The 12866-nt window shown below is 44.3% G+C and overlaps 1 protein-coding gene across 1 annotated transcript in view; it reads right to left on the reverse strand.

The window, feature by feature from the left end:
* The window catches only part of LOC308290217 (uncharacterized protein), a gene marked incomplete at its 3' end in the record, with an annotated part of 50071 nt that extends 39662 nt beyond the window's left edge, over nt 1–10409 (reverse strand). Inside the window, exon 1 of the mRNA XM_080731992.1 lies at nt 10272–10409. Coding sequence (XP_080588118.1) covers nt 10272–10277 — 6 coding nt within the window. The 5' untranslated portion in view covers nt 10278–10409. The remainder of the gene's footprint in view (nt 1–10271) is intronic.
* Nucleotides 10410–12866: the final 2457 nt, after the last annotated feature.

The raw sequence follows: 12866 nt of genomic DNA on the forward strand, positions 1-12866 counted from the left end.
ACCACAGGTCGCGGGTGGCATACTCAACGAATCCCCAAAAGCATTTCCACTTCGACCCGTAGGGGGCGCCACAAACACGCAAAACGTAACCGTTTCGTCCCAGAACGCGTTTTTCAGGGGGAACGACCCTCTCAAAACGAAACACAGACAACTTGGCGGATGGTCTCACAGTCCAAACCGCTACACAAGGTTGCACATTTAGCGAGCTGCAGGCACACTTGTCAACATTGACTCTGTCAATTCTAGTTGTTGAACTACTCTTTGACGAGTGCTCCTCTTTCCTTTTCTGTATTTACAACCTTACAATTCATTTACCAGACACTCTTATCCAGAGAACTCTAGTCAATAAACAAGCTAAAGAATCACATAAATAGAGTGCAGAGAGAACTGTGTAGAGCTGGGTTTCTCAAAGTGGGTTCAGTGGCACCCTAGGGTGCCATGACACAAGTCCAGGGGTGCTGCAGATTTGATAACCACTTAAAGTTCATGCCCAAAATGTCATTTTTTTCCTATCAATTACTCATTTAAGCCAATAATTTGAGGAGACTCTTTGTAAGCCCATTGATTCCGGATGGAGACCCAAATGCATGTGGGTCTCCATCCGGAATCAATGGGGTTTTACATTTATTATAATCAAATTATTGGCTTAGGAATTCGACAAAAAACAAAGGAAGTCTCCTCATGGGGTGAGTATTCAATAGACAAAAAGTCATTTTGGGGGTGAACTACTCCTTTAACCCATTTAGAACGGGTACACATTATTGTGTCATCATTATTTTATGCTTTAACTATGGGGCTGTTAAGTATGACATCATTTTGTAGGCAGAGGAGCATTTCTGCCCCCAGTTTTCTGTGAATCTTTTTACTATTTTTACTATTTACACATTTTTCTTCTCTTTGTTGTTGAAAGGAAAGTGTTAGAATTATACTTTAGTCGTTATTTTTGTCTCGGATCTGTTGAAAATAGCGAGGGACAGAAAATGCTCTGGGGGCAGATTCTCCTCTGCCTACAAAATGATGTCACGGCTTAAAAGCCCCAAATAGCAGATATACAAGCTCACAGCGCGGCACCGAGTGCCGTGCTGCGAGCTTGTAGATCTGCTATTTTTTTTAAATCGTGAAATTTTGAATTTTGAAGTGTCTTGAATCCTTCTAAGGTTTTTTGAAAAACCCATGTTTCTATGTCAGCAATCGTCAGAGAAAAGGTCCTTTTCACTGTTTTCACAGTTAGTCTGTTCTGGAGAGACTACTATGTCAGTGGTTCTCAAACCTTTTCATGTGAAGGACCCCCGAAATGATATTTATTTGGCCACAGACCTGCATCTCAAAATATTTAGTTCCAGGGACCACCCAGAAGCAAAATTTGAGTCACAAACGTTCGCTTTGAAAATGCATACAAAGATTTGCACACATTTTCATGACTTTTTCAAAAATAGCAGATCTACAAGCTCGCAGCGCGGCACTCGGTGCCGCGCTGTGAGCTTGTATATCTGCTATTTTTCACTGGTTAAAAGCATTCAATAATTCTAGGCCTAAATTAAACCCTCTATACTTAGTAAGGACCACCAAACCTCCTTACCAAACAATAGAAGATCAAAAATCTCACAATGTGGCACAACGTGTGAGCTTGTAAATCTGCAATTTTTGGTGAACGTTCCCCCCCAGAATAGGAAAGTCTCTCCAGCTGTGTTGTTTTGCACCTGTGAGCGACATGTACGAAGGTGATATACACAAAACGACTGGGACAGTGACAGTGACACCACCACGGATATGCTGTTATCCAGACAGGGAACAACAACATGAAACCTACGTGTGCACACAGTCGAGTCGGTCACAAAAACAGAAGTGAAAGGCAGGGAGATTTACGATATATAGGCCTATACTTGGGTGCCGGTGTGCCGGTGTCGCACCAGATCTACAGGCCCATAAAGCTGTGGGCTTATACATCTGCTATTTCCGGTATAACAAGTATAACTAGGGCTGAAGAAGTGCTATAAGCAAGTACAGTGCGTACTTTAAGAGCTGCACAATTTAATGGTGTCATAGCTCTGTTTTACGCAGTGCTGTACCCCCTCCAACTGTATATATGATCCACATTTTTCAACTGTTTTTATTATGTTTTGACACTTGCTTTGGCAATGTAAATGTATGTTTTCGCATGCCAATAAAGCTTCTTTGAACTGAATTGAATTGTGTTGACTTCTGGTCTGCTAAACCCACGTGACGATGATACAGGACATCAATCGAGGTTTTACCGATCTTGGTTTCTGTCTTAGGTCAGTGGTTCTCAAACGTTGAAATTTGAAGGTCTCCCCTTAACTTCGACAGTGTACAAATGGAACCAAATTGGTTCCATTGGATCAAATGTACCCTAATGGGTCCATTTGGTTCCATTTGTACACTGTCAAAGTTACAGACTTGTAAGGGTCAATTTAGACCCCCATAAAGGAACCTCAAAGTGTCCCTGGAATCCACTTTGAGAACCACTGTCTTAGGTATTAAATAGTAAATGGTGCATTTGTGTAGCGCCTTTATCCAAGAGTGCATTACATTCACCCTTTAACACACATTCATACACCGGTGGCGGAGGAAACCATGCAAGGCAACAACCTGCTCATCGGGAGCAACTAGGGGCTCAGAGTATTGTTCAAGGACTCTTCGACACTAACTCTGGAGGAGCCTGGGAGCGAACTGGGAGCCCTTCGCGTTCTAAGATGGCAACTCTACCCCTGAGCCACTGCCGCCCTAGTATTAACATACTGTACTGCAGGGTTCCCCAATAGGCGGCCCGCGGGCCATTTGCGGCCCGCGGGGGGCTACTGTAAGGCCCCCACCAACCCCAGTAATAATGGTGGTATAAGAGCAGCAACAACACTAGTATATCGTTGTTGTCAGGTGGAAACCTCGTATCTCCAAATTTGTACGTTCTTTCGCAAAGTAAAGCCCTGCTTCATCATTCAAGGCCGTCTCACAAAAGTAGTGAAAACAGCAGATCTACAAGCACACAACGCCTCGCAGTGCGAGGCGTTGTGTGCTTGTAGATCTGCTGTTTTCACTAGTTTAAATCATTTTTAAAATGATAAATGCAAAACGAACGGTTTGGTTCATACAAGATTTTCACCCGACAACGACAATATCTGAACCGTCGCTGGAGTAGCAGGAACACCACCGTCGCCCCCCTGCAATGTTGTGGCCCTCGGCTTGGTACCCTAGACATGATTCGGCCCTATTGGGGAAAACTAATTGGGGAACCTTGCTGTACTGTGAGTTCAGCTGGTGTGAGATGAGAGACCCCATGCAGTGGTGAGGAGGAGGAGGGTAACACGACTTCTGAATGCGTCACAATCAGAGGTTTCCCGCAAAACAGCAACAACATTTCCCACAACAGGACGACGTGTCCTTGGGGTGCGAGAAGACACTGGACCCCCCCCCCCCCCCCCCCAAACCCCACCAGCTCACTCACTCACTCACTCCCTGGATATCAAGAGCGTCGACCTCAAATGCCAAATGTAATGTAATTGTAAGCTGGGCCCCGCTTTGATGATGATGATGATGATGGCATGCATTCCACTGGGACCCTCAGAGCTACGTGATCAGCCGATGCAGTGTCTATTTTTATGTCCGGCCCGCAGAGCACACAGCACATGATTCCTCCTCCTCCTCGCGCGCTGAGAGAGACACCGCCAAAACACGGCCCCCGTCGTCGGACCCCTTCAGGCTGGGACACTTATTAGGCACTCACTCAGGCATTTAGTTTGAGACAGGGCCACTCAACATAGTGGAAGAGAATAAGATTTATTCCACGGCCACGCTAACTGTTACTGTCTTGAACCTGTGAAATGGGACATTCTCTGCACTGCAATGAGTACTTTTACTTTTTGAACACGAATACTTGCAACAGAATAGGCCTATATCTTATCTACATTGCTGTATTGAGACTTATACTTAAATACAAAATGTGAGTACTTTTTCTAACGCTGCTTATTAGACACTCAGGCATTAAGCTGAGGCAGGGCCACTCAGAAAGTGGAGGAGTACAAGATTCATTCCATGCTAACGTTTACAGTTAGTCAGTCAGTGACGGTCGCCTGTTTTGACAGCAGTCAATGTGAGAGCCAAATGATGCATCTATTAATACATACTACTTGTTGACACTTGCATCGCTGCCACTTCTGCAACAAGTCGTAATGGTGGTGGTAGTAACAACAACACCGCCACACTAATAACAGCACATTTCCTAAGGCCGGACTCACACATATGCGTGAAACATCTTCTCTGTATCGTCTGAGAATGAGGTGGGGTCCAATGCATTGTCAATGGAAGGTTGTTTGGTGTTTTGTCGTTGCCGTGTCTCTAGCTCAACCACAGGCTGTCTTTTGGCCAAGAGACACGGCAACGACAAAAAACCAAACAACCTTCCATTGACAATGCATTCGACCTGCCTCTCCCCCCTCAATCTCAGACTACACGGACACGATAGCTGTCGCAACTGTGTGTAGGGCGCCTTAGATGTTCTCAGAGTACTGTGAAAACATGTCAACAAACGGGCGGAGCGGAGGGACTTCTCGCTTGTTATTGTGCGCGCCTTTTGCTTCACTATTATGGATTACATAATAAATGTGCAAGCCATATGGCCGGCGAGCCAAACCCATACAGTCATTCCTCTACAGTTACTGCATGTTCTTCATAGTGCTGTTAAGAAGAAGAGAAAAAAAGAAAACTACCCAACACACACGTCACACACACGCACGCATGCACATGAGCACACACATGCGCCTGTGACTGCTCTACCACCTTCTCTCTCTCTCCCTCTCTCCCTCCCTCGATCTCCTTCTCTCTCTCGCTCACACACACACACGCACACACGCACGCGCACACACACACACACACACACACACACACACACACACACACACACACACACACACACACACACACACACACACACACACACACACACACACACTTTTTGTTGTATTAGAAAAAAAAAACAAGATCCAGGAGCTATTAAAGAGGGGGGAAAAACATAATGTTGAAAAAAAAAAAAAAAAAAAACGCCACAAACATAAAGTACCACGTAAAATACATTTGCACAAAAAATGTGTCCTTAATCCCCTGTTTTTTAGGAGCCACTGTAAAGTGAAAATGGACCCACTCTTCCCCTCCGACGCTTAGCTACCAGTAAGACTCCCTAATCGGGAGATAAGCGACCGTTGGTCGCTTATCTCCATAAATAGGCCAAAAAGTAGTTTGTGCAAAATCGTCCTGATGGTGGCGCTAGATGGGACAGATGCGTTGTGATTACATGACTGTAGAGATACTGTGTACTGGTGTGCATGATTTTAGGGCAAAATCTGTAGGAGCAGGGTGACTGTAGAGATACTGTGTAGTGGTTTGTGTGATTTTAGGGCAAATTCTGTAGGAGCAGTGTCCAAAAATGTGTTTTTTAAAAATCAGCCAGATGGTGGCGCTAGATGGGACAGATGCATTTTGATGACATGACTGTGTAGTTATGAACAATAGCTAATGTATACAATTGAAAGTGAAAGAGATGACCTTTTTAACATTCCAGCATTTACAAAAGCAGTTTCTGTTAGCTAAAGGGTGGGCATCTGTATTTATGGTTGCTAATATGTGGCTATTGTTCTGAGGTTTCAGCAATGATCACCTGACACTTAAGCATGGAGGCTCATCCTTCCTGGACTCCCTGGTGTGAAGGGGTGTGTGTGTGTGTGTGTGTGTGTGTGTGTGTGTGTGTGTGTGTGTGTGTGTGTGTGTGTGTGTGTGTGTGTGTGTGTGTGTGTGTGTGTGTGTGTGTGTGTGAGAGAGAGAGGACAGTGGCAACATTCCTTGCCACTTGGCAGGTCACACATTATGTTTGAGAGAGAGAGAGAGTGTGTGTGTGTGTGTGTGTGTGTGTGTGTGTGTGTGTGTGTGTGTGTGTGTGTGTGTGTGTGTGACACAGAGAGAGCAGCCCCGTTGGGGTGGTCATTTGGTCATTTTTGCACATTTGGTAATTTTTTACACCTGGGGGTCCCCCAGGGACCTGGGGGTCCCCGAAACTCCGGGGGTCCTTGGAGGTTGTAGTTTGGCAGGCAAGGAGTGTGTGTGCAAAATCTGGCATGGATCGGGGCAACGGTTGCAGAGATATGAGCAGGGCAAAAGTGTGACGTGTGACGTGTGACAGAGGGAGTGACGGAGGGAGTGACGGAGGGAGTGACGGAGGGACAGCCGGTGGAGGTTTGGATAGTGTGCAAGTAACTGCGACCTACGGTCGCAAAAAACCACCGGGGCAATGATCCATGATCTCATCTAGATTTACAGCCTTCTTGGAGCCTTTCCATTGATGGTGAATCGGTCCAATGGCTTCCAGGACTTCTTAGTTCTTACACAATGTTTGTGAGTTTTTTTTTTCTTTTCATTCTCAACCTTTTGAATTTCATATGACCCCCCCAGTTTCAGATACATTAGGCCAGTGGTTCTCAAACTTTCAAATGTCAAGGTCTCCCCTTAACTCTGACAGTGTACAAATGGAACCAAATGAACCTGTTAGTTGGTTCCATTTGTACACTGTCAGAGTTACAGACTTGTATGGGTCAATTTAGACCCCCATAAAGGAACCCACTGTGTCCCTGGAATCCACTTTGAGAACCACTGCATCAGGCCACGGACCCCCCCCCCCCCCCCCCCCAATCTCTGGGACCTCAATCATCCTCAGTGTGTAACTTTGAGTGTTAAAAACTGAACTAAAACGGACCCTCATCCCGTTACAGTTCCATTTCTAACTTACTCTGGGTTACACTTGGACCCTTGGTGGTCCCCTGAACCTGATGTTGAGAAACATTGTTTTTCTTCTTTTTTTTTTCATCCCACGATTTTGTAACACATTTTTCACCCAGTGCCAATTGCCTAAGCTGTAATCTCTCTGCCAACCTGGGGAGAACTGACCAGACTGACCTCATGCTTCCTTCTATACATGAGGAGTCCAAGCCGCTTCTTATCACCTGAGATTCCCCGGCTGGACGTATAGCGCGTGGAAGGAACACGTTATTCCAACCAGTTCCTTTCCCCACCCGGCTGGCCAGGTGGAGGCCGTATAGAGACCAGGATTACTGCATGTTTTTTTGTGAGGGTACCTATCCTAGGAGACACGGGGAGAACATGCAAACTCCACACAGAAAGGCCCTTTTGCCAACCCACAGTATGGGCACTGATGACACGGAGGAGAGAACACGCCCTCCAGCGCCCACAGCGTCCCCAGCGGGAATCGTACCCAGGACCTTCTAGCTGTGAGGCAACCGACCGCACCACCATGCCCCCTGAGAACCATTGTTTTGACATGAAATGGCTTCATGCTGTATTGCTGTGGTCCTTAAACCTTTCCGTGCCAAGGACCCCCAAAATTGATGAATATTTGACCGCGGACCCCCATCTGAAAATATGTTGTAACAGGGACCCCCCCAGAAGCAAAGATTTGTGTTAAAATGTTCACTAATGTGCAAGAGTTTTTGAAAAATAGCAGCTGCACAAGCTCATACTGTATAGCGCTTCACTTAGTGCCACACTATGAGCTTGTACATCTGCTATTTTTGGATATCCAAAGTATAAAAAAGTGGTTAAAATGATTGTGATGCTACATTAACCCATTTAGGCCTAGAATTATTGAATGCTTTAACCAGTGAAAAATAGCAGATATACAAGCTCACAGCGCGGCACCGAGTGCCGCGCTGCAAGCTTGTAGATCTGCTATTTTTGGAAAAAGTCGTGAAAGTGTGTGCAAATCTTTGAATATATGCATTTTCAAAGCGAACGTTTGTAACCTAAATTTTGCTTCTGGGTGGTCACTAGAACTAAATATTCTGAGATGGGGGTCCGTGGCCAAATACATATCATTGTGGGGGTCCTTCACATGAAAAGGTTTTAGAACCACTGACATAGTAGTCTCTCAAGAACAGACTAACTGAGCTCCATTTGACTACTTTCTGCTGGGGACCCCCTGGAACCCCACCCCCAAGGACCCCCAGGGGTCCCGGGACCCTGCTTTGAGAACCACTGGTGTACAGAATGATCATCTGCATGCATCATCACCAGCACATCGACCCACATCGCCATCTCTCTTTTCAAATTGATGACCAACTCCCACATCACAGATTGGGCTCGCATAATGGCAAATGTTGACAAGTGAAAATAGCACACCCAGGGCCAAAAACAGACTGCTGTGCTCTGCTTTTTTCCAATATTGTGGACAAACCGGTTTTATTTTTGTTATGAACATCATGCGATTTAAATCTGTTACAAATGTGTGGTTTATAAGCGTCGCTATGCAAGGAGGCGTGTAGCCACAGACCTGCCTTCATGAAGCAGCTGCACATGTGTTTTTCAACGCATTAACTCTATCTGACTAAACATCCATCTGACAATAACAAGAAAGAACATTTAAGATCTCTCTGCAAAAAAGGGGAAGCGGGTGGGCGAGTTCAGTCAATACACATTTTGATTTGTGATACAAATACTGTATGCCTACTTTATATAAACCTGACAAACTATCAAGAACAAGATAACCAAGTGGTGAACACTTTACAACCTTAATAACATAACAAAAACATTTGAAAAGGCATCCAGCCTGGCAATAAGTGGCCCATATAGCCAATGATGTTCTGTGGTTTACCATGTAGGACTACATAACAACAACATAGCCTAGGCTTCTAATTTCCCCAATTAACATACACAAATGTATAATTTTATAATGACCACGAATCTCTGGCTGTGTGCCATTGAGTGATGAATGATATGGTGCAGACAATTCACGGTAGGTTACATTATGGATAAGAAAACTATCCCTGACTGAGACAGTCATGAAATAACTCCAACCAACCAGTGAACTGTACGGTCATGAAACTGTATACTTCCCGTTCCCTACGCAACCTTCTAGTTCGATCGACGTTGGTGTAGTGGTTAGTGCATATGCCCTTTCATGGGGAAGGTGAGTGGTTCAAACCCTGCCTCAACCAATCACCAAGGACGATGATACACGAAAGAATATAAAGTGCTTAGCCCATGGTACGGGCCGAAGAAGTAGGCTACTGGCTGCATCTTCAGTAGGCTTATATTGTTCAATAAAAAGTACTTTAATCCTATATCGGTGGCATTCTCTCCATATTTCCTCCATAATTATGCTTCCTTCAAAATTGGCCTGAAAAGTCACCTTCAGACGGCTGCTACTCGAGACTTGTAAATAGACATTTTTCTGCTTTTGTAATTGATGTTATCCTATGCAAGTAGGCCTACTCCGATATCCGTCTTTCAATGTTATATGAGATAAAGTGGTTCCTGTGTAAATGAGCCGTAAAGCTTACTAGGATCTCCTTTTAGTTGACCTTGTACCAGTGATTTGTGCTGTTATGAAACTGTACTTTTTCCTATTGCAAACTTCTAGTAATACATTCTTCAATCAATCAATCAATCAATCAATCAATCAATCAATCAATCAATGCGTTCAACTATGCAACTCTATCGGTTGGGAGGTGTACTGCATTCTGATTAGGCCTATAACTCTATGAGGAAAATAGCCACCGATCGGATTAAAATGCTCTTTATTAACAACACAGAGGATACGGGTACTATTGAAGGTCCGGACAGAATTATAACATTCTTAACGATGGGGAGAACACTTTATATTTGAAATCTAAACGTTTATGTAGATGTACAGACTAAATGGAGAGAGAGAGCGCGAACAGAAAGTTGATCGTATCCATGACGCTCGTGACGGACGTGCGTCGCGGTGTAATCCATACGAAACCAAACTTTGTGATAGAGCCATTGCCAGGCCTATGTTATGGTTATGGTTTTAACACAAATGATGCAGAAAACGAGCTATAATTGTCCCAGTATCAAGTTGGGTGTCCCGACAAACAGGACTATCTCTAAACCACTCAAATGTCCCGCTTTTCAACATTCACTAGGAAATTGTCCTAGTTTTCCACCACATTTAAAAATAATAACAGCAATATACAGATCTATGTTTATATATGTTCTATTCGGCTGCAGTCTCTAGGGTTGCAAAGTCCTAAAATCAGTAATTTGTTCCTATATCCTGGTGAAAACACCAGGTGAAAATAAAAATAGAATTTCCGAGAAATGTAAAAAGAAATTGCAACCAAAAGTAGACAAAACAGCCGATCTACATGTGCACAGGATTTAAGTGATAATATGATTAATGGTTTGAGTTGTTGAAAATAATGGTCAGTATTCAGCCTATAAAAGTAACTTACCTCCATCCTTTAGATGTGCTAGAATCCTCTGTTGGCGTCGGGTCTTGACTCTCTGGAGTGGATGTTGATGTGTGTGCGCGCGTGTTTGACAGTCTGTGACTGTGTGTGAACTGAAGTTGAGAGAGAGTGAGAACTAACTTCCACTAAAGTGCTTGAAAAGGGGCAGGGTTTGTTTATATCTGCAGCCGGGAACATGCCGGAGGCGGAGCTATAGAGTTGAAAGGGAGGAGAGTGTGTGTGTGTGTGTGTGTGTGTGTGTGTGTGTGTGTGTGTGTGTGTGTGTGTGTGTGTGTGTGTGTGTGTGTGTGTGTGTGAGAAAAATACAATAAAAAATGTAGGTGCAACTTTAGCTTCAAGTAGCCTAACACTATATTATTTTAGAAACGTATTTGAATGAATTATTTGATAAAATAAACTATAACCTATGAACCTCGACACCACTGTCATCTAGCTCCTACTACTAAGGGTAAGTGCAGATATCTTTGCCTGGCGGTGCCAGCCTCTATCACACACTTCGTTTTGGGAAGAGAGTCTGGGATTGCAGAGAGAGATTCCATTTGCCATTTAACAATAGCTCGTTAGTCAATGAAAGCATCAAAGACTACGACCTGTTTGATGTCTGTAATAGAGTGGAGGGGGGGGGGGGGGTGTTTGTATACACACAGACTCGCCTGATTGGCTGAATGGTTCTGAACCAGGCCACCACCCACCACTTGCCCCAAGCCTCTGATTGGCTCGCCCTTTCTGGTGGCTGGTGGAAAAAGCTTATTTAATGTGAAGAGCCAGACTTCACTACAACACCACTACCGCCAGGGGGTGGTGTTGAGTGCAGTCTGCTTTATTAACCAGGCAACAGATATCTGGCTCGTATGGCTGCGAAACGCCCCTCTCTACCGGGTGAGAGTACAGCAGTGCTGAACCATGAACCTGTATTCAACCCTTGAGCTTGTGACCCCGCAACGCAACGGCATAATGCATCTTCGATCAGAGACCTAACGCCTCTTCCTTGTTATTCTCTTAACATGGGAGTGGATGGGGGTCAATGGTTCTGCCTCTGACTGTGTGAACGTACCCTAATGATGTTTTTTTTACCAAACCAAACCCTATGTGAATGAATACCTCATCACGGCTGAATGCCTTCGGTCCACCAACCAGAAGCTGTTTACTGATTACTTCTTTCCACCACTGCTAACCTTGTGCAAATCTTGTTCATTCGACAAGTCATTATTTCGACTATGAGTGTCTGCAGGTTAGCTACTCACCTGTGTCACGGTTACTGAGGTTAGGGTTAGAGTTTGGCTTAGGTTTAGGCATAGAGGTTAACATTCCCCCACGTCGGCAGGTTAGCTTTTCACCAGGCTAACATTCACCCGGGTCGAAAGAATGAACCGTCGAACCATCTGTCTTTCAATGTTATATGAGATACATAAAGTGGTTCCGGTGTAAATAAGCCCTAAAGCTTACTAGGATCTCCTTTTAGTCGACCTTGTACCAGTGATTGGTGCTGTCATGAAACTGTACTTTTTTCTATTGCAAACTGCTAATAAACTCTTCAATCAATCAATCAATAGCCAGTGTGTATATATATATATATATATACTGTATATATATATATATATATATATATATATATATACACACGTATATACCGGAACGTATATACGTATATATATATATATATATATATATATATATATATATATATATATATATATATATATATATATGTTACAGTACGTTTGGGTAACTCAGTACGTTCATTGTAAGAGCGCTTGTTTTGTCGTTCACCACACACCAATCACCACCAGATGGCGACGACAGCCATTCACTAGTGAAGGCGCTGACGTCACTCGTTTGCGACTCTCTTTCTTTATTTACTAGCCTAGCTCGGCAGTGTTTAGCCATTAGCTTACTATGAGCTAGGGAGCGCTCCATTGTAGTCACTTGGACAGGGCGTTTATCGTGGGCTTGCCCAGGCCTTACGGCCTGGGCATAAATATAACGATTGCATTCACCACGGCTTCGTAACTCGCGCGGCGCTCGGGTGCGAAGAGCAGGACCAAGGTCCGCTGGCCTTCGCGCCGCTTGCAATGTCGTGGACAATCGAGCCGCTCCGCCTGGAGGACGTTGTTGTGGCGACCGCTTGTTCCGCCCCGTGCCGCACGACGAGTGCTCCGTTTCTCGACCATACTGTTTCTCTATCAAACCGTGACATATATATATATGAATGAATTGGTCAATTTAGACAGAACAAAGTAGACAGAACATTTTGTAGCAGAGTTAGGCCTATAATTATCTGTAAATACTAAGCCGATGGAACAAGTTATTGGAGTAAAGGTAGGCTATACTTTAAAGAAAGTGTAGCCGCCACAACCTGCAAGTAGTTTCCCATTATAAAATTACATTTTATATAACGGTAAGAAACTGTCTTGAGGTGGATATTTGGCAGGAAACGTATAGTGTGAAATACTGTACGATTTGCAAGTGTCTCTGGCGGTTGGCAAAAAGCAGAATGTTTGTGGTTGTTGTTGTGCTGTTGCAGTGGTGGAAAAAGTAGGTCTACTCACATCAGGGGCGTCAATTGGGTATGGCAGG

This window comes from Nannobrachium achirus (genome assembly GCF_963921795.1).
Source record: "Nannobrachium achirus genome assembly, chromosome: 8".
Classification (NCBI taxonomy): Eukaryota; Metazoa; Chordata; class Actinopteri; order Myctophiformes; family Myctophidae; genus Nannobrachium; species Nannobrachium achirus.